This window comes from Nestor notabilis, unplaced genomic scaffold (genome assembly GCF_000696875.1).
Source record: "Nestor notabilis isolate BGI_N333 unplaced genomic scaffold, ASM69687v1 scaffold15876, whole genome shotgun sequence".
In the NCBI taxonomy this organism is placed as follows: domain Eukaryota; kingdom Metazoa; phylum Chordata; class Aves; order Psittaciformes; family Psittacidae; genus Nestor; species Nestor notabilis.
In genome coordinates, this window is record NW_009933458.1 from 51,778 (window position 1) to 77,209 (window position 25,432).

General features: G+C 35.7%; 1 protein-coding gene across 1 annotated transcript in view; it reads left to right on the forward strand.

Moving 5' to 3' along the window:
- The window catches only part of OLA1 (Obg-like ATPase 1), a 98,784-nt gene that overhangs the window by 50,008 nt on the left and 23,344 nt on the right, over nucleotides 1–25,432 (forward strand). The window contains exons 4-5 of the mRNA XM_010016888.1: nucleotides 9,008–9,088; nucleotides 9,350–9,447. Of these exons, the coding sequence (XP_010015190.1) occupies nucleotides 9,008–9,088; nucleotides 9,350–9,447 (179 nt within the window). The remainder of the gene's footprint in view (nucleotides 1–9,007; nucleotides 9,089–9,349; nucleotides 9,448–25,432) is intronic.

Sequence of the window (25,432 nt, forward strand, 5' to 3'; positions counted from 1 at the left end):
AGAAGGTGAGGAAAGTAAAAAAAATATTGATCTTTGTCAAGTATGTTTTTCCTTTGGTAGTTTGCTCAATATAACAAATAACCTTAATATGAAAGCTAAGGAAAAGTTGCTGATTTCAGAGATGATATAATCTCCATGTGACCTGTGAAAAATTGTTTTTGTCATCAAAGGGGATTTCACTGTGTGTTTCATGGAACCTAATTGAAAGTAGAAGTTATTCTTCTTATTTCGTAAGTAGTAATCGTCTGCTTTAGAGGATTCTCTCTATCAGTAAGCCTCCACAACTGTTACTTCATAATCTGAAATCTCCAAAACATTTAGGAGTAAAAAAGAAAATTGTCAGTCTGTATCAGTCATCTGTTCTAAAATCTGAGATTTGTATTTGATTGTCTGCCTTCTTGCACCTGTGTTCTGACTTGTTAATTTTTTCCTTTTTCCTAATTCATTTTTCCTTCACATAAGCCCACACTGCATACAGTTGGTAAGTTCACCTTTGTGCGGTGACCTGGCTTTACAGTTGAATACAGTGTTAACTGTTCATCCTGTCTCTCTGAGAATTGATTTCTCAATCCCCTGTCAGCAGAAATAGAATAGCCAACTGCTGTTAAGGAGCCATCAATGAAATAATTTTCAAGTTCTACTTAAAAATCAATGACATAATATGGTCCAAGATCAGCAACATGAAATGTTGACACAGGTTTAGAATGGCTTCCTTTACATGTATTTTATGTCTGTTTTGCAAGTGTTCTCACTGCCTTCTTAGAAATGACCGTCTGCTTTTACTAAGAGTACGATTCTTTAAGACTCAGTATACCTTTAAGTATTGTTTTGGCTATAACCTTCTAAAGAGATGATACAGAATAAAAATACCTGTTATTTGCATGTATTAAAACAGTGTGAATATAATTTCAGAAAGCAATCAGAGTAATTTTGATTTTTATATTTCAAATTTGTCTGTTGCTGGTATCTGCAGAGACATGAGAGAGATACTGAGTTAAACTTTATTACTAGCTTATTATTCATCTGTCATTTTGGGTAGCAGGAGATTTCAAAGTGAAATTCAAATATGTATGAGTTTATAGATCAGAACATACAAATCTTTAAACTTGTTTAAAAAAAATACATTTATTACTTTATAGGATTTTCATTTCTGGAGACAGAAGTCTTCGAGTTAGTACAATATAATATAGTTAAGTGAACATTATTGCAGGATTCTCTTCCATTATCCTTCCAGCGTGATTCAGTTCTAGTCCTTAGAGTCTGACCCTCTGCAACAGATCGCTATTCCTTCAGCCCTTTGTTAGTGCACTGAATCTTGAATTCCAGCACAAAATAATTCCTAGTGATAATGTTAATGTGATTTATATATCTGACCACAAGAATGTTATTTGTAGTTAAGTTCACATAGGTTATTGATGTTAGTGATATGAAGACAAAATATCAATGCCTACAGTGTTTGAGCTTCTAATTTTCAGTTGAAAGGCTTTTTTACAGGTCAGGATCAATGTCCACTGCATTTGAACTTCCAGTTTTCAGTTGAAAGGGGTGCTTTTACAAGTCCCGTGATACATCTAAATTCCATTGTTAAAGTCTGTCAATTTTAAAATAAGATTAGTTTTTCAAATCAAACACACTTTATAAGAGCAAAAGTAATTACAGTTCTGAAAAGAACAGTGAGAGACTCCTTTTTAATGTAATGGTACCATAACCATCTAGTGCATATTTAACTTGTGAGAAAGGCATCAAGCTTTGTTTTGCAACTGTGATGGGCAGTGAACTAATAGTTGATACAATGACCATAGGCATAGAGTATAAGTATCTGTTGGTATATAGGTTCTATAAGCAGTAAAGAAAAATCTTCTTAATGATGTTTTAAGTAGCTTTAATCCCTTCCTTCCTCCTCTCTTCCATTCAGCATCTTGGTCCTGTCCCTATAATACAGTAACTGTTTGAAACATGGTCTCTGTTCATTTAAAATGACTGTTACGGTGCGAGAGATACTTCACAAACAGCAGAGGGCTGGTAGATTCATTTTCTTCTCATTACCAATATATTCTAGATGAAAACAGGGTGAAAATCTTTCCTTCATGCAATATTCTGATGAATGGGATGGCGCAGAGCAGAATTCACTGACCTCGTGCTGCAAGCGCTCACCAGAGTTCTCACGGATGGATGAACTCTTATTTCCTCTAACTGATGATGTCAGTTGGGAATTTTCACCTTTCTTCCATTCCAAGTTGAAGATAAATACAGTGATGAATTGTATTTCCCCCTTCCCAGTTTCTTTGGTCTCCTTTTGTGAGGAGACTTTGAGAGGCCAGTTTGTTCTGCGGGAGATAGAAGGAAAGGAACAGTGTATGCATACATGTTGACATACTTCCTGCCGATGGCTGTTACAATTAGCAACTTAAATGTTAAATCATAGGGAATCGAGAAAATATTTATATTCTTAATGCATATAATTATGCCTAAAATCTTTAGTGGACCATTTACTGTGCTTAATGTGGTATTTAGAGGAAATTAAAGTTCATTCTGGAGAACATTTTGAATGTAACAGGAAAATATTCATGGCAGATGTTTGTGAATTAATTGCTAGTAAAGCCCGACTTAAAAGTACATAATGTGTGACTACACGTTTGGATTTCTTTTGATATTATCTATAGACAGAGAGAAGTCAATGCTTAAATACTTTCTGTCAAGGCTGATCTTTCCTGTGTAGATTTGAACAGTGGCTTAAAGTAATTACTTTTGTAAATAATGTCTGTCTTGGTATGTCTAGATCCAAGCTATGCTAAGATTTTTAAGTAGTATATACATATGCCAAAATAACTCCATAATAATTCATATCTAGAACAAACACATTCACACATCGATTTATTTGGAATTAAGTGTGTGTGGACTATTGCAGTAAGGAAAGTTTAGTGGAAATCTGTGGAAGATGTTTCATTTTACTTTTCAGTGCAATTTACCTGTTCTGAATTTCTAAATGCTAGAAATAATCACCTGTAAATAGACTGCTTTCTATATTCTTGCTTGCTTTTTTGTTTGAGAAGCTACCGGTAATAATATTGTTTTACGTATAATGCCTTAGAACCCTATCCCAAGGATGACCCATGCAAGAGAATTTGGGGATTATTGACATGAATTACATTGCCTGGAATGCTTGTAGGATGTTTTGGAGGGAAGTACTTGCGGTGGTTCATAAACATTATTGGCATCTAGCTCTGGGTAAATCTTATATCGTGTACAGCTTGTACTGGCTCTGTTAGAAGGTATTGAATAGAAGAAAGAATAATACGCTTGTCCTAAATCCATTACTTCTCCCATTGTATTTTTATTAAAGTCAGTGAGCAAGGGAATTGTAAGAGATTAGACATTGTTTTGTACCACAGAGGAGCTCATTGTCACTCTGGTTGATGCAGTACCTGACTTGTTCTCTTTCTTGCACCCAGCTGCTACAGCTTATTTAAGCACTTAACGCAACTGAAAAACACGACCTAGCCTTTTTTTTTTTTCCTTTTTTAACTGCACAATTTGTCTTAATTGTCCTTTAAAAAAATCCACTGTCTCAAAACGTTGTTTTTACAATAAATTCTTACTTTGTCACTTCAGCTTCACTCTTTTAAAACACCAGAAACCTCCAGGAAAAGCAGAGAGCTGAAGCTATGCTAGATAGAACTGAAAAAGATTTCCAAGGATGAATGGCAGGACTATGGGTATGGTGCATACCACACACCTTTCTTTAACAAGGAAATTGGTGTGCACACAATGAATTGGTTTTGCTGCAGCGCAGTTCAACTAGTTCTGAGTACTCTTTACCTCAAATAGCGTAGTTCTCTATCTGTATCTGAAAAAGCATCATAGCCGTTTTGAAGGCCAGACAATACTAATTATTATCTAGTTTGATCTCTTGCATATCCCAGTTTAATTCTTACAACTGTGGTTAAAATAGAATATATCTCTTAGGGGAAAAAATAAACTTTATTTAAATATTTTTTAGCTAGAGATAAATTACTGCATAAGCTGTGCGAGTGTTTTATTATCTGTACTGGTTAGAAATAAGACACAGAGTTAGTTTGTATTTGTCAGACTTCAACTTTTAGCCATTTGATTTCTGTACGCTAGTGTGAAAAGCCCTGTACTGAGATTTTTGTTAATTATGTATATATATGCAATGCAATAAGAATAAAAGCATGAGGTTTAAGCTGAGTCTTCATACATATATAAACACTTTTTCAAAACCTCCTATTTTTCTCCGGTGTTTCAATATTTCAGCAGAGACAAGTGTAGAATTATTCAAATTGGACATTAGCCTATTTATATACTCAGAGATTGTATTAGACTTTTAATTACAGTACAGTTCATTTGCTTGTGACCCTCAAGTTTTCTCAGTCACTCTTGAAAAGGGGAAGTCCTCTACCTGGTGAACACTGTATCCTTCCTTCCTTGTCTCCCACCCAGCAAGTGTATGAACTTGAATTTTTTGTCTTGAAAAACATTGCTTGCTTTCGCTGTCTGTCCAGTAGTGCTGGTCACTACATGCATGATTCACGTTCTTATTAATTTACTATTCTGAACTCTGTGTCATTAACATGGTCTTTTTTTAGGCTGTTGATGAAAGATGATAACTAGTGAAATGCAAATAATTTGTTTGGAGTGCTACCAGAAACACGCTCATTGGATGTTCTATTTACAGTTACATTCTGAGACCTACTGGTTAGGTGGTGTCAACTCCATTTAGTGTAAGCAGTGTTTTTTGAATTAAACACCTTACGTCACTGAGCCAGATTTCTTAGGGAAGTCCGAATATATTAATTATACACTACTACTTTCATTACTGGTATTCCATGGCATGGACTTCTGAATGAAAAGTGAGAAGCTAAGAGCTACAGGTAACATTTTAGGGGCTTCTTATAGCTGTTCTGAGGAGCAGAGCAGACAAAATGATAGAATTTTGGGCAATTGAAACATTTTGATAAAGAATATTTAACTGCTTTTGATACGTTTATAGGGAGCAGGTCGTTTATTACAGCTTGGAAGTTTTGAAGGGAATGAATAAGGTGCTCCTTACTTCATACTCCATACTTCCCCACCACCGTGGGAGGTGTTTCTGGGGAGAAACCCTACTGTACTCAGAGTTGCTCTCTGTAGTAGCGGAGACTTTTGCACTGCCTGCAGGATCACAGAGAATTCACTTGCACTTTGAAGTGTGAAGTGATAATCCTCACAACTGCTTACTTCTTTATTAAATTTGCAGAAGTTAATTACATGCCCTGCTAATTTACAACAAAAAACTCACAATTCTCTGATGCCAAGTAGGCAAGTGAGTTTTCCAAGCTTCAGTTTGGTCCCTCATGCTGTAAGCAGAATTTGGCATTGGCACACATTATTACTATCATCCATCCAGAGAGTTTATTAATGTATGCACATTTTCCTACGCAGTAGTGTCTCATGAGCATGTCTTGATAAACCTCCTAAATACAATTTAAATGTATTTCTGTAGAGTATTTTATACTGTTGGGACTTACTGTTAAGTCCTGGTTAGCATTTGTGGGTTGACTACTTGCCACCTTCGGAAAATGAGAGCAGGACATAAATTAAAATCACTGTATTGCATAGGGCTAAATAACTAAGTTTTTATATGTGCTAAATATGTTGCCAAGGGTATAGTCAGAAGTTAACTGATGTTTAAAACAATGGCATTTGATATTCATGAAGTTTGCTGTATTTCGTATGCCTTGACAACTGTAAGTAAATTGGATTTTGGAGGTGGTTTTGGTGGCTTTTTAAATGGTTCTTGCTATAATGTTGCTAGCTGAAAAACTGAACAAGAATACCTCTCTTATCAAACAAGGAGAAATGGATCATTCTGCTGGTGACAGATTGACCTCAGTGTGTGCTAGCGGGGAGGCCAGATCTAATGAAACAAAGTGGATCATTGCTCTGTATTCTGTTATTAAGCATCTTGGAGTTAACTAGAATAGTGATTAAATGTGTTTAAATTACTATTACAGTGATAGTGAAGATAAAAAGGTCAGTTCATACTCTTTCATCAGGCCTAAATAGAAGTAATTAATAGAACTAAAAATGGTGCTATATATGATAGAGCCTTAAAATGTGTTTTTTGCTTTTTGGTGTTCATTTGGAGTATTGGGGCAGCTGAGTGAAAAAGAAATATGTGGAAATAGTTGCCTTTCTTCGTACCAGCATTAATATTTAATTTTTAAGGGGTCATATTAAATCACATTTAAATGGGACACCACCATTGATGCAGGGGAATTTGTCCCTTTTTTTCGTTTCTGGACTGTCTGCCTTACATTCTGCATGGTATAACTGCCTAGATAGTCTAGCAGAGAAATTCTTTGTGTCTTACTGTCTCACCAGCTTCAGATATAAATGCTGTATTTGCCTTTAAGTTTCCATCCTTTTAGCTAAATAATGTTTTCCAATACTTAGGCACCTTCTCTGTAAATCCAATATGCAAATATTCAGCTGTCAGTTCTCCCCAGCAGATTCAGTTGTTGGTCAGCCTTTCCTGATGAAGTTAGCCATGTTATTACTCCTTTAGGACAGCAGTTTTAAATAGCATCAAGTCAGGTATCTAAATGAGAACTCTGAGAAATAGGTCTGTGTCAGAATGGGTTTAGATGGTCACTGTAGCAGGTGAGTGAATGTGGAGGAGAAATTTGGATGAGCAGCTAAGTGCTTAGCCAGGCTTTAGATAGAGCAAACTTTATTTGCTGCATTGATGCTCGAAATTTCTGGAGGTTCTGTATTATATAGGTACCCTTTCAGTGCGATTCGTTGTTGCTTAAAGCTGGAAGATTGGCTTTGATAACTTTTATGTGTTTTTTTTAATGTTGGTGTTTTATCAACTCCAATTTATATGCAATAGTATGTTGCTGTTGGGGGGGGATGACTGTAACGCTGAAAGCCACGTAGCAGGTGCCTACAGAATTGGTTTAAAACCCGAAATAGTGTGTAATCTGAATTCCTTCACTGCTGAAGAGGAATCTTGAAGGTTGTGTTGATTTTTACATATGTATTTAAACAAAAGCAGATGATAAAGGTCTTCAGTGAAAAGTACCTATTGGTAGAATTGCTTCCCTTATCTTGTTTGCACTGATTAATTAAAAAATAAAAAGCACATAGTGTTAAAGATAAGATGGTACCAGTGTTTTCTTTATGTGTAATCTTGTTGCATGTCTCTACATAAGCTGTTCTGGCCACTCATCATAGTAACCAGCTGGGCCATTTCACCTGCTGGAGCCATTAAAGAGGACTCTCTCCCCCTAGATTAATCCCCTCCGACATTAGTTTTTTGCTCTGACAACTGGAGCAGGCATTCAGAATTTGCAGGTGGCCAGTGTGACGCACATAATTGCCTACAATTTTAGGCAATGAATAAAAATGGTCTACATTACTTGTCAAAGGTTGTATATGCAGTGCCAAGTGAGATCTATGGGAAGCCTTTTAGGGTTTAAAGAACAGTTAATAGCAAAGCTGCACAGTGCTTTTTTAATCATAATGCATTTGTAATATAGCACTTTGATCTTCTCCTTGTAGGAAATGGTGTTATATTAGCCACTTTTAAACATTTATGAGTGAAATTCAGTTATAGGAGAGTAAAAGTGATTATTCTTAGGCAGAACATGTTAGATTTCATTAAAAGTTTTAGCTTGCCCCTTCCTTGTTAAAATCTGTGGGGAGTCCTGTTCCTGGAGGGTTTCAAATCAGGATCTGAAGATTTAGAAGAGCTTTTTCTTTTTTTTTTTTTTTTTACTTTTTTTTTTTTTTATATTCTCTAAAGCAACTGCAAAACTAGAAGAGACTGTAGTAAATACTGATGTTATTTGTGGTTGTTTATAAATGTACTTCAACCACACAGCATTGAGCACAAAAAATACTGTGCTCTCAATGGCTTAGGGAATGTTTCCTTGTATTTTAAGGATCTTAATTCTCAGTTGCATCAATTATAACCTAACAAATGCATTATTTAAAGCATGATCATAAATTATCTACAACAAAAAATACGCAACTCTAAAACGTACTAGTCCTAGAAGAGCTGAGTTTGACCTTTCAGACCCAAGAGCCTTTTATTAACACCTGCCTGTAAGGAGAACCGTGCCACACGCAGCTTTCGGATTCACGACCACAAAACTGATGAGGAAAGGCTTGAAGGGTTCAGTTTGTGTCACTTGCTGTTTGCCGTTTCCATTTCACAGATGATTAATCTTTCTGTGAAGAAAGGCCAGAGAAACAAAGCACATTGGGCTCTTCCTGCAGTTACTCCTTCTGAATGCACACTAGCTTGCTAACTAAAAGGCCTTTAGATTTCCTGCCGAGAGAGATGTTCTGAAAGTGAATGCAGCTGGTTGGAGGTCACCAGTGCAAGGCTCTTGCCATTGTGTAATGGAGGCTTTGGCAGGTTTCATTTTGGGGGGGAGGGAGAAGGTGTTGGCGAAAAATTAATGTGAAATAAAAAGGGCTTTGGCCATTTGAATTAATTTCTTGAAGGGTGGATCATCAATAATAGGCTCAATTTCTTTTGCTCACAATTTAAAAAAAAAGATATTTGCTGTGTTTTTTCCCCACCCATTCCCTTTTCTTAATGGCATGTTTATATTGTACGTGGTCTCTCCCACTGGATGCTGAAATGTTGCGTCTTACTGAGTTTGAAAAGCAGTCTAAAATGTACTGATTTTTACATAGGTTTTATGAGCTCCGCTAATTTTTGTGGTGGCAAGAGATGATCTTTGAGTGTTGTGCATTTAGCTTCCTAATTATAGGATTTGTATCACTTTAATAATTGATACTGCTCTTTAGAGACATAAAGCAGCAATTTCTATTTTCCTGGGAGAGTAAAAATTCGTTTTTAAAAGGTATAACCTAATTTTAAACTTGTGTGTATGTTTTGATTCTTAATATATACATGCCTTGTAGATGAAGGAGAATGGTCTGATATCCAGCTGAGTTTTTGACTTTGTTTTTTCTTGATCTTGCATAGGATGTAATGTGCAAAATCAAGACATGGGTAATAGATGAAAAGAAAGCTGTCCGCTTCTATCATGATTGGAATGACAAAGAGGTAGGCTATAAGTATTATCCCATGATTTAACGAATTTTGCTACCTGTTACTGTCTTTTTAAAAGTTGGTTTTTTTAATTTCATATTCATAGTGTATTGAATGTTAAATTTAGCAGCTGATTCTGTGTTTGTCAGTGGTCTCTAGATTACACTTTAATTCTGTTACCTTTTCAGACACGCCGTGAGGAAAATGGTCATAAAATTAATTCAAGTTGGTATAATTTGTTTTTTAAAAATTCTTCTCCTATGTTTTCACTTCTAGATTGATGTTTTGAACAAACATTTGTTTTTTACTTCAAAACCGATGATCTACTTGGTTAACCTCTCTGAAAAAGACTACATAAGGAAGAAAAACAAGTGGTGAGTGTGTTCGGGTTATATATCTACTTTATGTTTCTATTTCACATTTTTTCAGTGGTGAATAATTCCTTGTGATTAAATTCACCAATGATATTAATTAAAATGGAAATAAAAACTAATGTTGCACTTTTGCATACTTGATATGCTCCCATTGACATGGTGCTTGAGTGCAATGCATATGGCGAAACCTCGAACGGAAGTGCAGAATAGAAAAGAATATGCTTTCCTTCCTTACATTTTTGCATGAATCTGTTAACCATGAAGAAAATAGATTTGATTTAGAAGTACTGATTTAAATAAACATATGGGTTTATCATGTTATGTAATGCTGATTGTCTGAACAACATCTCTTTCATTCCAAAGGAATGAATTGAATGCCAAAGGACTAAAGCTATGCAAACTGCAGAGAGATCTTTCAAACTGTGGCAACGTTGCACATTTTAACAGTACTCTTCTGTTTGCAGTTGGGTGCCTGGCTTCCTTGCCACTGCTTGCATTTTATTTATGGTTTACAGGCCTGTTTTGATGGGCTTTAATGCCATGAACAGCGCAGGTTTTAGTCAAGTATTCCTGACGTCAATATTATGACTTACGTACATGATGGTTACAAAATCAATCTATCAGACATTCAATGAACTGGATGAAGATCCAGTCCTAACATGGTAGACATATGGTGGGAATCTGCTGTTGAGAAGTACAGCATTTAGCTTGTCATTGGAAACTCTAGATGGGATAAATATTTGATTTGTGGAGGAGGGAACAGATTAGTATATGATGAAGAAGAATCTAGACCCATGGATTTAGTTTAAAAAAAAAAACCAACAAGCAGACAACAAACCTTTTCTTAGTATTCAGATCTTTAAGCACTGTACTTGTGAGATACTTTGAAGATGTATGAATGTATGTTTGTGAACAGATATATGCGTGTAACTCATCCAAACAAATCAAAAGTATCTAAAGCGGAATATCTGAATTTTCCTAAAGTACACCCTCCGTTTCTCCCTGTACTTCATTAAGTACTTAGATGCACATGGTTTCAATTTTCCATTAAAAATTCTCATTTCCATATGATATCAAAGAGTGAGAAGGCTTTAAACTGAAAAATAAACATTCATAGACTGGAAGCCAAAACAATAATTAATGTCAGATGGTTAACTCCAATAAATCATTAGAATAAATTCTGTGAAATTACTGCAACTAAAACTGTCCTTTTGATACTCCAAGACATTTTGTGTTAGTATTAAAGAAAAAAATTTAACCTATTTAATAGCAAACCCTCTCAGCCTAAAACATAGACTTTGGAATAAACTTGATAATCAATGTGCTAATGTAAGCTTTTCATATTAGGCCAAGTTGTATAAGTTTATAAGTGAATTTGTTCCTTCTTTGAATGTTTTTTGCGTATGACGATTTAAACATTGAAAGTGGTTCTACTCAAGGAAGTCTTTAAAATCAGGATAGTAGTATTTGCTCTGTTATTGCCAGGTGGTTTTTTTCCAGGTACAAATATTGAGGTTTCCTAAGGTTTGCTATAACACTACAGACAGGGAAGTTTATGTGAAAATGGATGAGTCGGTTTCCCTGTCCAAAAAAGGGATCCTCGCACCTGTATTTTGATGATTACAGGTAGAGCTCACTGGCTTTAATTGTACAGTAAATACCATTTCCCAGACCCTAATGGTAGACAGACTACTTAGGAGACGCCAGTCTGTGATTTAGCTGTCGCCAGTCACCCCATGTTTTTTGTGAGACTAGTTGTAATGATGACATAGTTAAACCCAATTGAAAGCAAATCTTTGTTTAAAATGCAATTTTTAATTTGTAGAAAATCAGATGTTTGAGTTGAGAAGTCATATAATGAAATGGTTTAACTGTTTCTATTACAATTAATGATTTAGTTTTTAAAAAGTATACCCAGATCTCATGGATGTGAGTGTAATTGTAGCTGAAAGATCAAAGCCTGGGTAGCTGAGTGATGTTCCAGAAGAGAATTTACCACATAGCCATTTTCAGTACAGTTTCTGCCTCCTGCTGTTCCTATTTTCCCTCAAGCTAGCCATTGACTACCCCCTGTGCATCCCTGCTCGTAAAAAATGATTGAGGAAGTATTTGTCATGTATTTATGAGTGGGAAACATTGTGTGATAGGGAAAGGCATCTACTAGAACCAGAAAGATTGCCATTTTCTTTCATTCAGCCACTCTGCCACAGCTTTAAATCCTCTGTTTATGCAACATAGCTTTTATATTTAAGAGCAGAATAAATGTTTTCTGTGAAGGATACTAACGGTAGGCTTTTGTCATTTGTGTGGTGCAAGCAGATGCAAATGATTAGAATATATTTTACTGTTAGATGCCACTTACTTTGTGATTTTTGTTATTATTTTGAAGGGTAGAGGTTCATATTTGAAATGCAAGCCACATTTAGACTAGTCATTCAACTTGAAAAAGTTTATTTCTGAGCTTAATTCTTAATATTGCTATAACAAAAGTAAGGTTAATGCAGGAAACGCTCAGCAGTAAAATGTTTTCATAAGACTTCTACAACTATAAAAGTGTTTAAAGCAGCACAGGAGAGGAGAGGCTTTTTGATTGCACGTAGAGAGGAAAACTAAAATTGTCTTTGTTTTACTGGGTCATTCTTTTCAGAATTAATGAACATTTTAATTGTTAGTTAAAACACACTTACACTTAAGTGCTAACATGTTATTTTTCAATCCAAGAAAAGAAGAAAACACTGTGAAAGATAGGACTATTGTGTGTTTGAGTAGGTGTATTGACCTTTTGAAAGATGTAAAAACTGGAATGGCTCCAAGCAGTTACTTGCTGGTTTTAACAATGTTGAATTAGTCATTCAGTTGATTTATGATTAAGACCTAGCCCCTGAAGAGAAGCTGACATGGCAGCTGTGTTAGTCGCACTTGTGTTATGATCAGATGACAGTAATCATGATGTTGTATGGGGGAATCCACTGAAACCATTCTTACTGCATATTGCTGTGCTCTAAATGAATACTTAAACCTTTCTTTTAATAATTCCTAATGGTTTTTATATGGATCTAATACATTAACATGGTATACATGTATTTGAGTTTTACGAAGAAAGTATTCTAAATAAGCCTATTAATTTTCTGTTAAAACTGCTCTATGAGTCACAGGATGTCAGATAAATCCAGGACATGAGATTTATCAGCCCTTCACCTAACTAGAGGTTTTCATTTTAGTCTTGCTGGAGAGAGTGCTTTTAGCAGGTCATAATATGGATTCCAATTGTGAAATATATTGAACTAATTAAAGAGCAGATGTAGCGGACCATGCTTAGCATGGTTTGGTTCAGTATTTTGGACTTTTTGCATTGAGCACCAAGAATAATGTATGTATCAAAGCTGCACAGACTGATCTTTCGACTGAACTTCTCAGGTCTAAAGAAGTGAATTTTTTCATCCTATGCAGACTGTCATTCAAAGAGCTGATTATGCTGCTAAAGATTTTCTAGTACCTATAACATCATAACTAAGTTGTCGGAGATTTGTCACAGTTTTTTCAACATTGTTTTCTCCAATATAACTTAGGCTTTTTGAGTATCTAGATGTGTGTGAACATTAGTTTCAAGGGGTGGTTTCTCAAAATGTTATGTTAGAAATTCTGTTAACAAAAATAAGTTGGGTGTTGATGGGACAGGGTACCTTTTGAAGTATCTTACTCCTGTGTATTTAAAATGCGGCATATATGCTATCGTAAGTAACCTTTCCCCTGTTAATTTTTATAGCATTTTTTAACAGAAGAGGCATAATTAGGCCAGATGAAAGGTCTGTCTTTTCTGGTATCATGTTTCTGACAGGCCAATAGCAGATGTCCAGGGAAGATAATAGCAACAGATTAAGCAAAGAGAGTGTATGCATCCAGCTTCTTGCAATCTGTTATTGTAGAACTGGCTATGCCAGATACAATATACTTGTGGTTAGTAATTTTTGACTGATTTTTATTCTATGAATTTAGCCATTGACCTTTTGAACCGAAGTATACTTTTGGCATCCCAATATCCTGGAGCAGCGACTTCCATAGTTTAACTATGTGCTATATGGAGAAGTACTTCCTTATGCTTGTTTTGGATCTGCCACATCATAATTTCATTTGATGCTCCTTAGATCTTGTAGTATGAGAGGGAATAATCCTTTTCTATTCATCTTTTCCATATTGCTTCAGATGTTCCAAATATTTAAAAAGGGAGTAGTGGGGGTGAATCTGACATGAAGAAAGAAATAACAAGGATAAAGTACAAGGAAGACTCAATAAACTTGAGTATGAATTAATCTGCTTCACTCAGTCTTTCACTTTAAACTAGTTAGGAAAGTAAGTTATTATCTGGTAGTAGATGGAGACTTGGTGTTCTTGGTTGTATTTCTGTGAGTACGTGCCCAGTGGTAGGATAGATCTAATAGTTGTGTGTTTACCATCTGAGCAAAAGAGCAAGGCAATGCCATGTGCTGGTAGAGCAAGAGGATCGTAAGAGGTTCTATCCTGAGTATTTTCATGGCTTCAGTTCACCAAAGAAACTCAACAGCAAAAAAACCCTCTTGCTTCCAGCCTCCCCTTCCACCCTTAATTTATTTCTGATTTTAGAAAAGTCCTGGAGATACTGTTTTTGTACAGACTCTTCTTAAATTGGTTTGCAATAACTATTTCTTCTCTATCTAAGGAAAAAAAAAACAGTGAAAGTTCTTCCTTGTCATTTAACCTGCATTTTGGTTTGAGACCTTTCAAAAAACCATTTTAAAAGAAAATATTAATGGAAATTATGATATTAATGTAATACACCTTGAAGCAAAAGATGACTTAACAAGTAGTATAAGGAGATGTATATTTAAGAATAGCAGTAAATAAATTCACAGGAAATAAGGGAAGGAACAGCTGCAGGCCAGATCCCTCTCAATTACAACTAGAAGTAGGGTAGCTCAATAAAAGTGTGAAACATCTCCATCTTAGTCCCACAGAAACACAATCTCTTTGCACTGTCCAAGTTTCAGCCCTTTTCACATGCCATCTGAAACAGATGAACTTTGCAAATTTTGCTAAAACCAAAAAATTCCTTATTTGGACCAAATACCTAAAAATCACTCCTCTTCTAAAAGGAGGGATGCTGCTGTTAATGAACCTCTGCAGAGACAAACTGAATTACATCACTTAGAACATTTGCAAATGCAGCATGTTAGTCATGGAGCAAGATACCTGCGTGAGAGCAGAATGCAGCTTATGAATTACATTTATTTTCTGAATTACATTAAGAAATATAAGTATACTATAGGTCATACAGTCATGGATATTTAAGCAGATAAATTTAAGAAATATATTTGAGTGTATTTGATGTATGATTCTTTAAATCATAAGTTGTAATGCCATTCTGGTATTGAGATGTTTTCTTGACATAGCTGCCTAATGATTTTAATGCTATCTTCTATGCTGACAGATTTGGAAAACTGTTTTTTAAAATATGTTGCATTTCTTGTCCCTGCCTTACAACTGAAATGTTTTTAATAAATATTAAAAGATACTATCTGTGCGTAAACAGAGTTCTGCACACACAAGTTGTGAAGTCAAATACTCAAAGTTAACAAGATCCAGAATGCAGGCTTCCTGTTGCATCTTTACTGCCTGATTGAGAGGGAGTACTTTACAGCTCAGGTTGTTTTAACTAGAGGATGGCATATGTTTTGCATAGAGAACTTAACTACTGTAGTAGGGGATAGTGCACGCTGTTTGTTTAATAAACAGGTATTGTGTCTTATACAAATTCATGAATACAAATTAATTTATCGTCTATCAGCTTAATAGCAGTCTCTTTTCTTTCCAGAACCTTTGCCTGACGTTGCCAGTTGGCTTCATGTAGTGTTCTGTTTTAACCAGTTCCAGTGACTTTCATTCAATTGTGTCTATCCCAAACTTTCTTCCCTGCCTTTTTCGTAGCTGACATGTTCTCCATGAGTCTTTGCCAGATTGTCTCTCCCTCGTCTCTCTGGTTTTACCCCATTCTTGCTGGCTTAGTTCCAGTCCAGTCATTTGGTCTGGATGGTTTCTTTCACCAGACTTCCTGCTTTGCTTTCCTTTCCTTTGCCTCCCTTTCTGGAGTCCCCCATCTGTTCAAATGTGAATGCATATTGTTTAGGTAGCAGCAAGTTGGGGGGATATGTCTGAGCATGGGGAAGATGGGACCTTGCTCTCAGCTCTGGTGTGTAACCTCACCCCGAACCTTCCAGGAAAAGCCTAGCTTTGCTCTAGTGCTCCACTTGCACGCAGGTGCTGTAGATTATAGAAAGAGATTAAATTGCTGAAACTCTTAAGTGTTAAATTTGAGCAGTTTTGCTACTGAGGACATGAATTTCTCATTTGGATGGACTTGTGCATAAGTATCTCTGATACTAAATTTGTTTGTGCCAAATGTAAAGTCTTGGCTCCTAAGCATCACAAGAGTAAAATTTTTCAAATGAAGTATTTCTGGGATATACTAAAAATGGGCAGTGCTATATGGAGAAGCTGTTTTTTAAAAAAATCAGTCCACCTGGTTGCAACATGGCACTTATAAATAGCTGAAGTGTAGGTTATGAAGTCAGGAAATAAAGCCTCAGTAATTTACATACTGAGTCTTGAAACTGGTAAAAAGGGGATGGTGGTAGAAGGGCACCTCCTGGTTTTGGGAAGGCCTGTCCTGGGTAGATAAAGATAGCTTCAAGCTATTCTTACAACTCATCAAAGACTGTAGACTGCAGAGAGCAGGATGAGAGTAATGAGGAACAGTTTCTGCGGTGTTGTGAGTGATACATGACAGCCCAGCATACCACAACACCAAGCACCAGTCCAACACAGCCATACCCCAGTGAGCCTCTCATATTCTCTGAGAGCATCCATGTGCATCAAGCTAATTATACTATCGGAGTAGCGCAAAAGAGCTATGTATTAACACTTCATATCAGTAAAGCTGTGCTGAGTGAAAGCAGCTATAAGTAACTTTTCGACTTCATTGCTGTATGTATGATCCCTGTCTTACCAGCTGCATGTCATACCAAACCCCTTTTGAACAATTCAGCTTTGCTTTCCGTCTTCTCTTCCTTTTCTTCTTCTCTCTCCAGATGCTCTTCTCGGTGTTTTTATTTTTTTTTTTTCTTGGCTGTCATCACCATAATTTCTGAACTGTTTATACACAATTCTGTGGGTGCAGTTGTAGCACTGAACAACCGCAGCTTCGAGTTCAGATGCTCCACTACTTTTATAGCTGGCTTGTGTAGTTTTATGAATTGCTATCTGTTAACGATACTTTATTTTAATCTGCCATTGCAGTTTGGAGAATTAAGCAATTTGTATGGTATTTTATTTAGACACTTGGACTTTCACAGGCAAAATCCAAACCAATAGATGCTAGCATTCAACAAGCAAAGACGTAACTACTTACAAAGTTATCCCAACCTATGCAGGGATAAAAGGGGTTTCTTTATTAGCATATATTGTCTGAACACTTTAGAAACTTTTATTTCTTCGTGATCTTCATTGGAATTGGGACTTCTCAAGAAATGTTTTTGGCACCTTTATAAACACATGCTACTTAAGACATATAGTACTAGGAGAGAGCATAATGTGGCACTAGATTTCGAATCAGTTACACAACTTTAATGCAGTCAGTGTATAGATAACATGAGCATCGAAGAGAGGGACTTCCACAGAATGGTCAATGTCAAAGGCAGTGATGTAAACTTAAAATCATTGCAATGTGACATGTTCCTGACTCTGGATGCATTGTGAGGTACAACATCCTTTTCAAACCTCATAAACCAGAAGAATGCTTAAACTGCTTAGAAAACTGAGACGCAGAGATATGTCTGAGTGTGTATGTTGTTACTATGTAGCGGATATGGAGAAAGCAGACACTATGCCCTTCTTTCTTCCCAGTATGGTGTGTAAAGGGCTTACTTTAATTTTCTGCTATTTTTTTTCCACTCTTGGGAAGCTTGTACTTTGTGCCTCAGTTTTCCTTATTATTTCCCTAAAAATGTTGGTGCTGGTGAAATCAGAGACAAAATCTTTGGGGGAAATGTTCTCTACTTTAAAAGCAAGTTACTCAATAAAAATATTGATAACTGCCATTTCCACCCCTCCCCCCGAGTTGTATCACTGATTTACCTCCTGAATGATGTCTGCAAAGAAACTATGTATTCTGTCAGTCCTCTTTTCCAAAGGCTTTCCAGATCTGCTGGGAGTGATGTATGTGTATGTTGCATGCGGTTGTGGTCCTTCACTGAATGCTGCTCTCACATACTTAGCTGGCTCAGCAGTGTGCTGCTTGCTTGCCTGAATGCAGATTTCTAGTTCTTTGAATTAATTCTTATTTACAGTGCTTCCCTCTTGTTTATTGTATGTCAGAGCATAGCTTTTGACAATTTATATATAGTTTTATTGGCAGTGAGTTTGGGAATTTTCAGTAGTTTGATATCTTTTTTGATACTCTAAAATGAGATTTTTAGCCTCAGGAGAATAAGCATCTCTCATAGTACTCTTGAGTCAGTGAAGTCTTAAACACAGAAGTGGAAAAAGTGAAGTAGAAACAATGTTTTTCTCACTTGTCTTTGTCACAGAACGGAAGAAGGGGAAGGCTAAGCAACTTAAGAACCCAGCTTTTATACTGAGGACCAGATTCTGTAATTTACGCTGTGTTCCATTCATAGAATCACAGGGTGGTTTGGGCTGAAAGTGACCTTAAAGATCATCTAGTTCCAACCCCCCTGCCATGATCCAGGGTTGTTAGTCCTGGGCATCATCAATGCAACCCCATCAAGAGGTCCACAGGGATTTTGGAGAAGACCAGGGTACTAACCACCATATCAGCGTTGTCATCTCTCTACAATATCATTACCTCCTATGCAGATTTAAAACCCTACTTCCGGTGATAAATAGTTCAGTAGTACTTTCTTGCTGGTTTTAGAGTAAAGCAATTTGACTGTGCGTGTAAGCCTGTAGATATTTGTGTCAAAATCCCTTTCATATTTTGAGTCCCTGATGAGAAACATCATTGCTAATGAAGAAGCAGAACACTTCTTTATCCTTATGCTTTTGTGTCCTGCGTGTTACAAGCACAGCCACCTTCTCTGCAGTGATTTTTAGATGTAATAATATTGATGAGAGAAAGAGAAGGAAGTAAGGCAAAATAGTCTACTCAGATTTCCCAGGGATAAGGATTCTTCTTTGATTGAAAGTGAGCACCTAAGTCTACTTGGAGAAGATGAGTTCTGCTGCTTTTTAGGTTTATTGTTGACTTACAAAAATATTTTATATCTCCTTTGTGATGCAAGTTACAGAGGTCCAGTTACACTTCCTTCATTGCAGTTAAAATGCTATCTGCTAAATGCTGTAACTGAATCAAGTTACCTTTTTCTGCATATTTGAACCTCAGGAGAATTTTGACAGGGAAAATCTGCATGTGCCATAGTTTGGTTTATGAGCTTAAAGAATAACCTGAATTGGTTCCATTAATGAGTAGGTCCTAACCTAGAAAGTAGGTTTATTTTATTTTATTTTATTTTGATAAAGGGGGTTTTGCCCTTTTTTGCTTTACATATAAGCTACTATTTTTAATAGCAATTATTTATCAAGTTATTGTATATTAAGTTATTACTTACTATTGTTAATTTATTAAGATCTGTGCCTTTCAGAATGAATGAACATTGTTAGCCTGTTTTTGTCAACTAGACAACATAGAAACAGAAGTTGTTGTGCATAGTCCATAAAGCAAGTAATTTACTCTTTTAAATCAAGGGAAAAATAGGGATTATGGGTATGGGTTCCCAGCTTTGAACATCTCTTGGGTCATTATTATATCTGACATGGCTTTTAAAAGCCACCAGTTATTTTTGTGAGTAGCTCCTTCTCTGTGGTAGGATCCAATACCTCCTTGCTGCTTGTAACTGGTGGCTTTTGAGGGGAAAGAGAGTCTTTCATTCTTATGGTAGACACTTCAGCAGTAATAACAGTAAGAACTGGCAGATGGGCTTTCATTTCAGGGTTTTTTTTGAGCAAAACCCCCTCTGATAATACTGTTTCTGATTCTGAAATAACAAGAGAATTACTTGTATTGCTTTTGCAAAATCATCCATATGTAGAAATTTGGATTGGGCATTGCAATCAGTATCACTATAATAGTATCTTTTAAACAATGTCCAAATTAGTATCTTTCCTTTCATAATCTGTTAGTATTGGTGTATCTGTTTTGCAAACAAGTACAGGTATGTACCTCTAAAATTCTGCTTCTTGAATTTGTCTGTCTGGATCATGTCTTGAAGCATTTCTTGCTATCACATGCTATGGAGATCTGTTAATCTCTTTAAGTTCTTATGGTTGAAGTTAATTTTATTTCATCTATAATTCTTTATCTCACTGCAGTTGGTATTTGAGATATTTATGTGGTCTGGGAAAAATTCTTATCTTGAAATTGTTCATGAATGGTCTGCAGCATCTCCATTCTCTGTGGGAATATTTTATGGATTATTGTTCTGTTTCTTACGAATGGGGCGTAAATGGGAACATCAACCAACAGAAAAATAATCTATTATGAACAGAAAAATAATATTTAAGAAGGAAGATTCTTTTTTGTAACTGGAAACATAGGCTGCTATGGCTTGGGCATCCATTTTTTCAAGTTTACTTTTGCTCTGAAATAAGTGTTTCATAATTGATGGACTTTTTTTCATTGATTATTTTGTAAATCTGATGCATGGTATTTTTTCCTTTTATTTTTATGGTTATTTACAGCTCAATTTTATGTATTAAGTATATGGAAATATGTTTTCATTTAACTGCTTGTTTTGCCCAAGGAAGATTAGATTACGCTCTGAAGTTCTGGCAGAGTATATTATTTTCACAACTTGAGTTTCTTCTAATGACTAATACTAATGACTAATGTTCAAATGTTGATAGTCACTAGTTTTACAATGCGTAAAACTATGTATCCTTATTTTTAAATCAGGACTAGATGCTTCTTCATGTTTAAATTAGAGAGGAAAGTCCCTAGGTTACACATGTTTAATGGAAGAACTGTCAAATGGGACATTTGGTGTGGGTATCGCATTATCCTTTATTACCTGTGCTTGACCCGTAATTATTGTTAATTTGGAGAGAAGTTAAATAAAACAATGTTTGGGATTTACTGTGCTCTGGCAATAGTTTCTAAAGCCTTAAAAGATGTTTAGAAGATAAATATTTGAAAAAGAATTAGTGCATGTGCTGGTTTTGTACTTCATTGACTGGAACAATGAAAATGCATTAATCAGATTCACTGTATATCAAGTCTCGCTCTTGTCTTCGTGCACAGGCACAGTGTTAACCTTCTAAAGTGAAGATGTATTTAAATCCAAACATGGCTTTTATTAAAAAAAGAGAAGAAAATCTTACACCTAATACACTGAAAACGTGCACAATGTTGTCGATCTAAAACATGTGATGGTTCTTCCAGCTTATGTTTTATTTCAGAGGGTCATTAAATCCATACCTGTTTTTATTTAATAAAATCATTGTGTCCCAGATTAATGAAGTGTGAGTGCATGTACATGTGTGTTCAGTTTCCCATAGGGTTTTTTAAATTACAATTATTATTATTTAAAAATAACTTTATGGAGGGTAAATGTTTGTCTTTGGCTCCCTCTATCTGCCTGTCTCTACTTGTCTTTGTGAATTAATGCATTTTCATAACTTGATCCATCAGATGGATTGGAATCAGCAGGTAATGATGTCTGCAAGCATTCTTTCTAGGCATTTTTAAAATAATAAATAAAATATGGTAGAGAGACATGGAGGACTAGCAAGGAATTTAGTTATTCAAGCTAAAAACTGAAGATTAATGTCTTTGTGCTTAGTATATTTCTGAAATATTTTCCATTCCGGTCAAAGGCTACTTTCTGTATTTGGTTTTCCTTGAAGATACAGCTATATGCTCAAAGTATATTAAACAGAAACGTGGTTTTAGCTGCCTGTCTTGCAGTAGTGTGTGGTTGCATGATAGCCCTTTGTTCATGATTTGTAGTTATGTTAGTACCCTATTGACATAGAAGGTAACTAGATTGTTCTATTAGTAATTTCTGACAAACAGAAATTGTTTGATGCGCTGTAGGTATTTCTGACAGAAGATATAAAGTTTTGACAAACATGCATGGCACAGCAAGTGTCCAATTCTAAAGAGCAAAATAAATGCAAACCACCATTATGGGGAACACAAACAGCCTGAAAGCAAGTTATCAGTAAGCAAATAATTGTTGAACTGTTATGAATGGAATAGGATGTTGAAATAGGGCATGATTGGCTGATGTTACATATGTCCTTGATTACCTTCCTTGTGCTTTTATCCTAATAAGTGACATTCTTTGTATTCCCTTGGATGGCTAGACAGTCTGACACTGAAGAAGAATAAATATTGCATGTGGTACACATTAAGCTGTCATCTAGGACAGCATTTATAAAAAGTAACTAGAAAAATTCATAAGAAATTCTGCAGTGCTACAGTTTCCTGGCTCCAGTCATAATTGTCAAAGTTCTTGACACATTCAGGTCTTCTGAAATGATTTGGGTTTACAGTTACTTGGTGTATGAATAATTATTAAGGATTCATTTTCTCTGATGATGCAGACTGTTAATGTTAGTTCTCAAAATGTTGCATTTTCATTAAAGGACGTGTATGTAGCTAGTCCTCTTGCAGAAGTCAGAACCAGGAGATGTACATGTATAAAATAAAAGTAACTGATCAAATTTAAAAGCTCTTTTTCAAATGCTGTCTTTGGATTTTGGTTGAAAATCCATTATGGGCATGCATTGTTATTATTACCATACTTTGGAAATAGACCTAATTTTTTTGTGTAAAACATCAGTCTTCTGTTTTTCTTCGCTGACTTGAAATTAAGACTCACAAGCAACATAGCAGGATGTCATCATCTCTGCAAGGGCAATGGAGAAAAAGCCTTTTGAACTATCTAAGCTGATGAGTTAGTTTTTGAATGGTAATAATTTTAATCTTTAATTTTGAGAATAGGGAAGTGTAGTTACATTTTTTTCATGCTCTTAAATCTCTGAATTGTATGTTGACCAAAAGAATACTCAATGGCTCCTTTGTCTTTTGCCTAACAATTTGTCTATTACCTAACATAATACCATGATACTCTCTGGGGTTTGACACAAAATATCACTATAAATATTTTTAAGGATTCTTACAGCTTTATCACTGAGCACATCAGTGGTACTTTCTCACTGTATGCTGTACTCATAGTATAATCTGGTTTTGGTGCATATGAAAATGCAGCCTTCTTCCATTTGTGTGTACATGTCTCTCCATTTGTAACAGTATTGTCTAACTCATATGGGGTTTTTTTATTATTATTATTTTACTGAATTAAGAATACCATGTAAGAAAAAGTAGCCTATTACCACCTTCCCAAATTACTTGAGGACTATCATAATTTTATAGGTGACATTGTGCTTATTCCCATCCTTCTTCCAAGTAGCCTATAACTTACAAGAGTTACACTGTGAGTAGCTTGGAATGGGAGAAAAGAGCCATTGGCTCTTTCATAAATTTGCATTTAATATTAATTGAAAAGCCTTAGAATAGTTTCTAGAACAGGGTTGGAAAAAAATGTATATTCATGGGAACAGATAAAGCAGAAACACCTGTTTAGGCTGAAGAAAGTTTTCTCCAAGTATAACACTGCTCAAATGTTACAGGTAACTGTTAACTCTGTGGACCACTACAGAGCACAAAATATTTGCCCAACTGGTAAATTGAACTGTAAGTCCCACTGTGGGAAATTGCTTTGCTGTGCTCCAAACAGCAGTTATCTTAGTAATTGTACCTGAATTCTTTTGTGGCTAATGGACAGTTGATGTCCTTCTTATCATGACAGAATTATTTTATTGCAGTATTATTAATTGTAAAAATTTCAGGTAAGATGTGTCCATGTAGTTTAAGATGGGCTGAGCATGATTTTTAATTGGTGTTCCGAGAGGACTGGTTTTTGAGTTGAGAATGTGCATAACCCTGCATTTCACATTCTAAACCGGCGCTCACAACAAGGAGCTTATCAGAGCAAATTGTCTAGTCCATCCCCTTCCTCACTCAAAACCTAATGACCCTTTATCATCATGGTTTAGATTGCTGGACACAGATGTGAGAAAATACAAGTAATCTACAGGTAACTACAGTAGCTGTACTGATGTTCTCAGAGAACTGACTGCTGGGAAGATAAAAAGCTTCCCACAGAGCCTGTGACTTTCCAGCAGCAAAGCACATCATGAGCTCATACATGAAGTCTTATTTGCTGAAGATTCACAATAAGATGCATTAGGACATTCAGCAGGGTCCCTTCTTAGATGAGCACAAGAATTCAGTGAGGTTGTTAGTTGATGCACTAGTGCATGGCTTCACACTAAAACTAGAAAGTCCAACAATAGAAGTAATGTTTCTTTTTGAGAACATCACAAACTACAGCTGTAATATGATATTGATGTTAACGTAGTTTGTTCCTTGATAGTAAATGATCTAATGTTGTTGGATTTTTTTGTTTGTTTGTGTTTTCTTGTTATAGAAGGTTTTCAGGCAGGAAGTAAATAGTCTTTCTGGAAAAAAAAGCTGCTGGTGGTTGAAATACAGTTAGTAGTACATGCTAGGTACGAAGGTAGAAGTAAAATCTTATATTAAAAGACTTACGTATGATTAATCACTGTCTCTTTTCTCAGCATTTTTTGTTGTAATCATGAAGTAGATCTAAAAATCTCTGTCTATGTGATTGGATACTTTTCCAAGGAATGAGAGGGAAATAAAATATTTTTCAGATAAATTTCATGTACTTCGAGGTTAAGAAGGTAATGATCTTGTTTACTGTTTTTTAAAATGTTTTTTGTAATTCAAGAAGCTGCTGTAATACAGTTTTTATTTTTAGTGATTCAGTAAGGTTGAAATGTATCTATTAAACCAGATGGGAATGATCAATGTAAATCAGTCTGTCTGCACTTTCATTCTCTTCTAAAGTAACTTAAGTATAAACACGGTTAGTTAGTAGAAAAATAAATTCGGATGCTGAAATGCCTTTTTTTTTTTCACTCTTCCTTCCTCTTTTTTTTTTTTTTTTTTAATCATCTGTATGTTTTGCGTTTGTGAGGAGAGAGGTAACATGACGTGAGAGGTACAGGTCCTCCAGAAATGAGGATCCACAAAGGGCGGTAGTAATTATTAAGCAGGCAGTAAGCGTTAGAGTGGTGGTCTTTACAGAGAATGCTACTCCTGCAAAAAACCCAACCAAAAAAAACCTCTGACCAGCCTCCTCCCATCCAGAAAAAAACAAAAAGTAAATCCCACGAACAACATCCCCCTCTCTTCTGGTAGTGTGAATGAGACAAACTTATGTCTGTTTTTATAATCTTAAGTCCTTCCAGCCTCTTTGATCACCTTTAAGGTTTCTGTGTTCTCTGTTTCTGATCTTGGGGAGTTGTTCCATTAGGATTCAGTGCTGCTGTTGGTGGCAAACATTTGAGCAAGAGCAGGCAAGGCTGCCTGTAAGGCTGTGGCTCTCAAGCTGAGAGCAGTAGCAGTCTCCATAATTTTCTGTTCTATTGTTGATCGTCCATAAGAGGAAATACAAAACACCGAAAACTATATACTGTTTGTTCTTCGTCGTGGCAACTTGCCTGTGTTCCACTTTAATGCCCATTTTCCAGGTTATGCTGACCTAACTGGTAACAAGCAGAACTCCGTATTGCTAAGCCCAATAGATACTTCTTAAGAAATTACGTTCAGTGATTACACATACCTTTTGGTTCATGGTAAAGACATGCTGGAACATTTTCTCTTTTTCACTAGCAAATAGGAGCTACAGGAAAAGAAATATTCTCGTGTTATATTTTGACTTTTGATTGAGGAAAACTGAAGAAGTAAAAGGGTATACAGATTTTAAGATTGATGCCCCCCCTT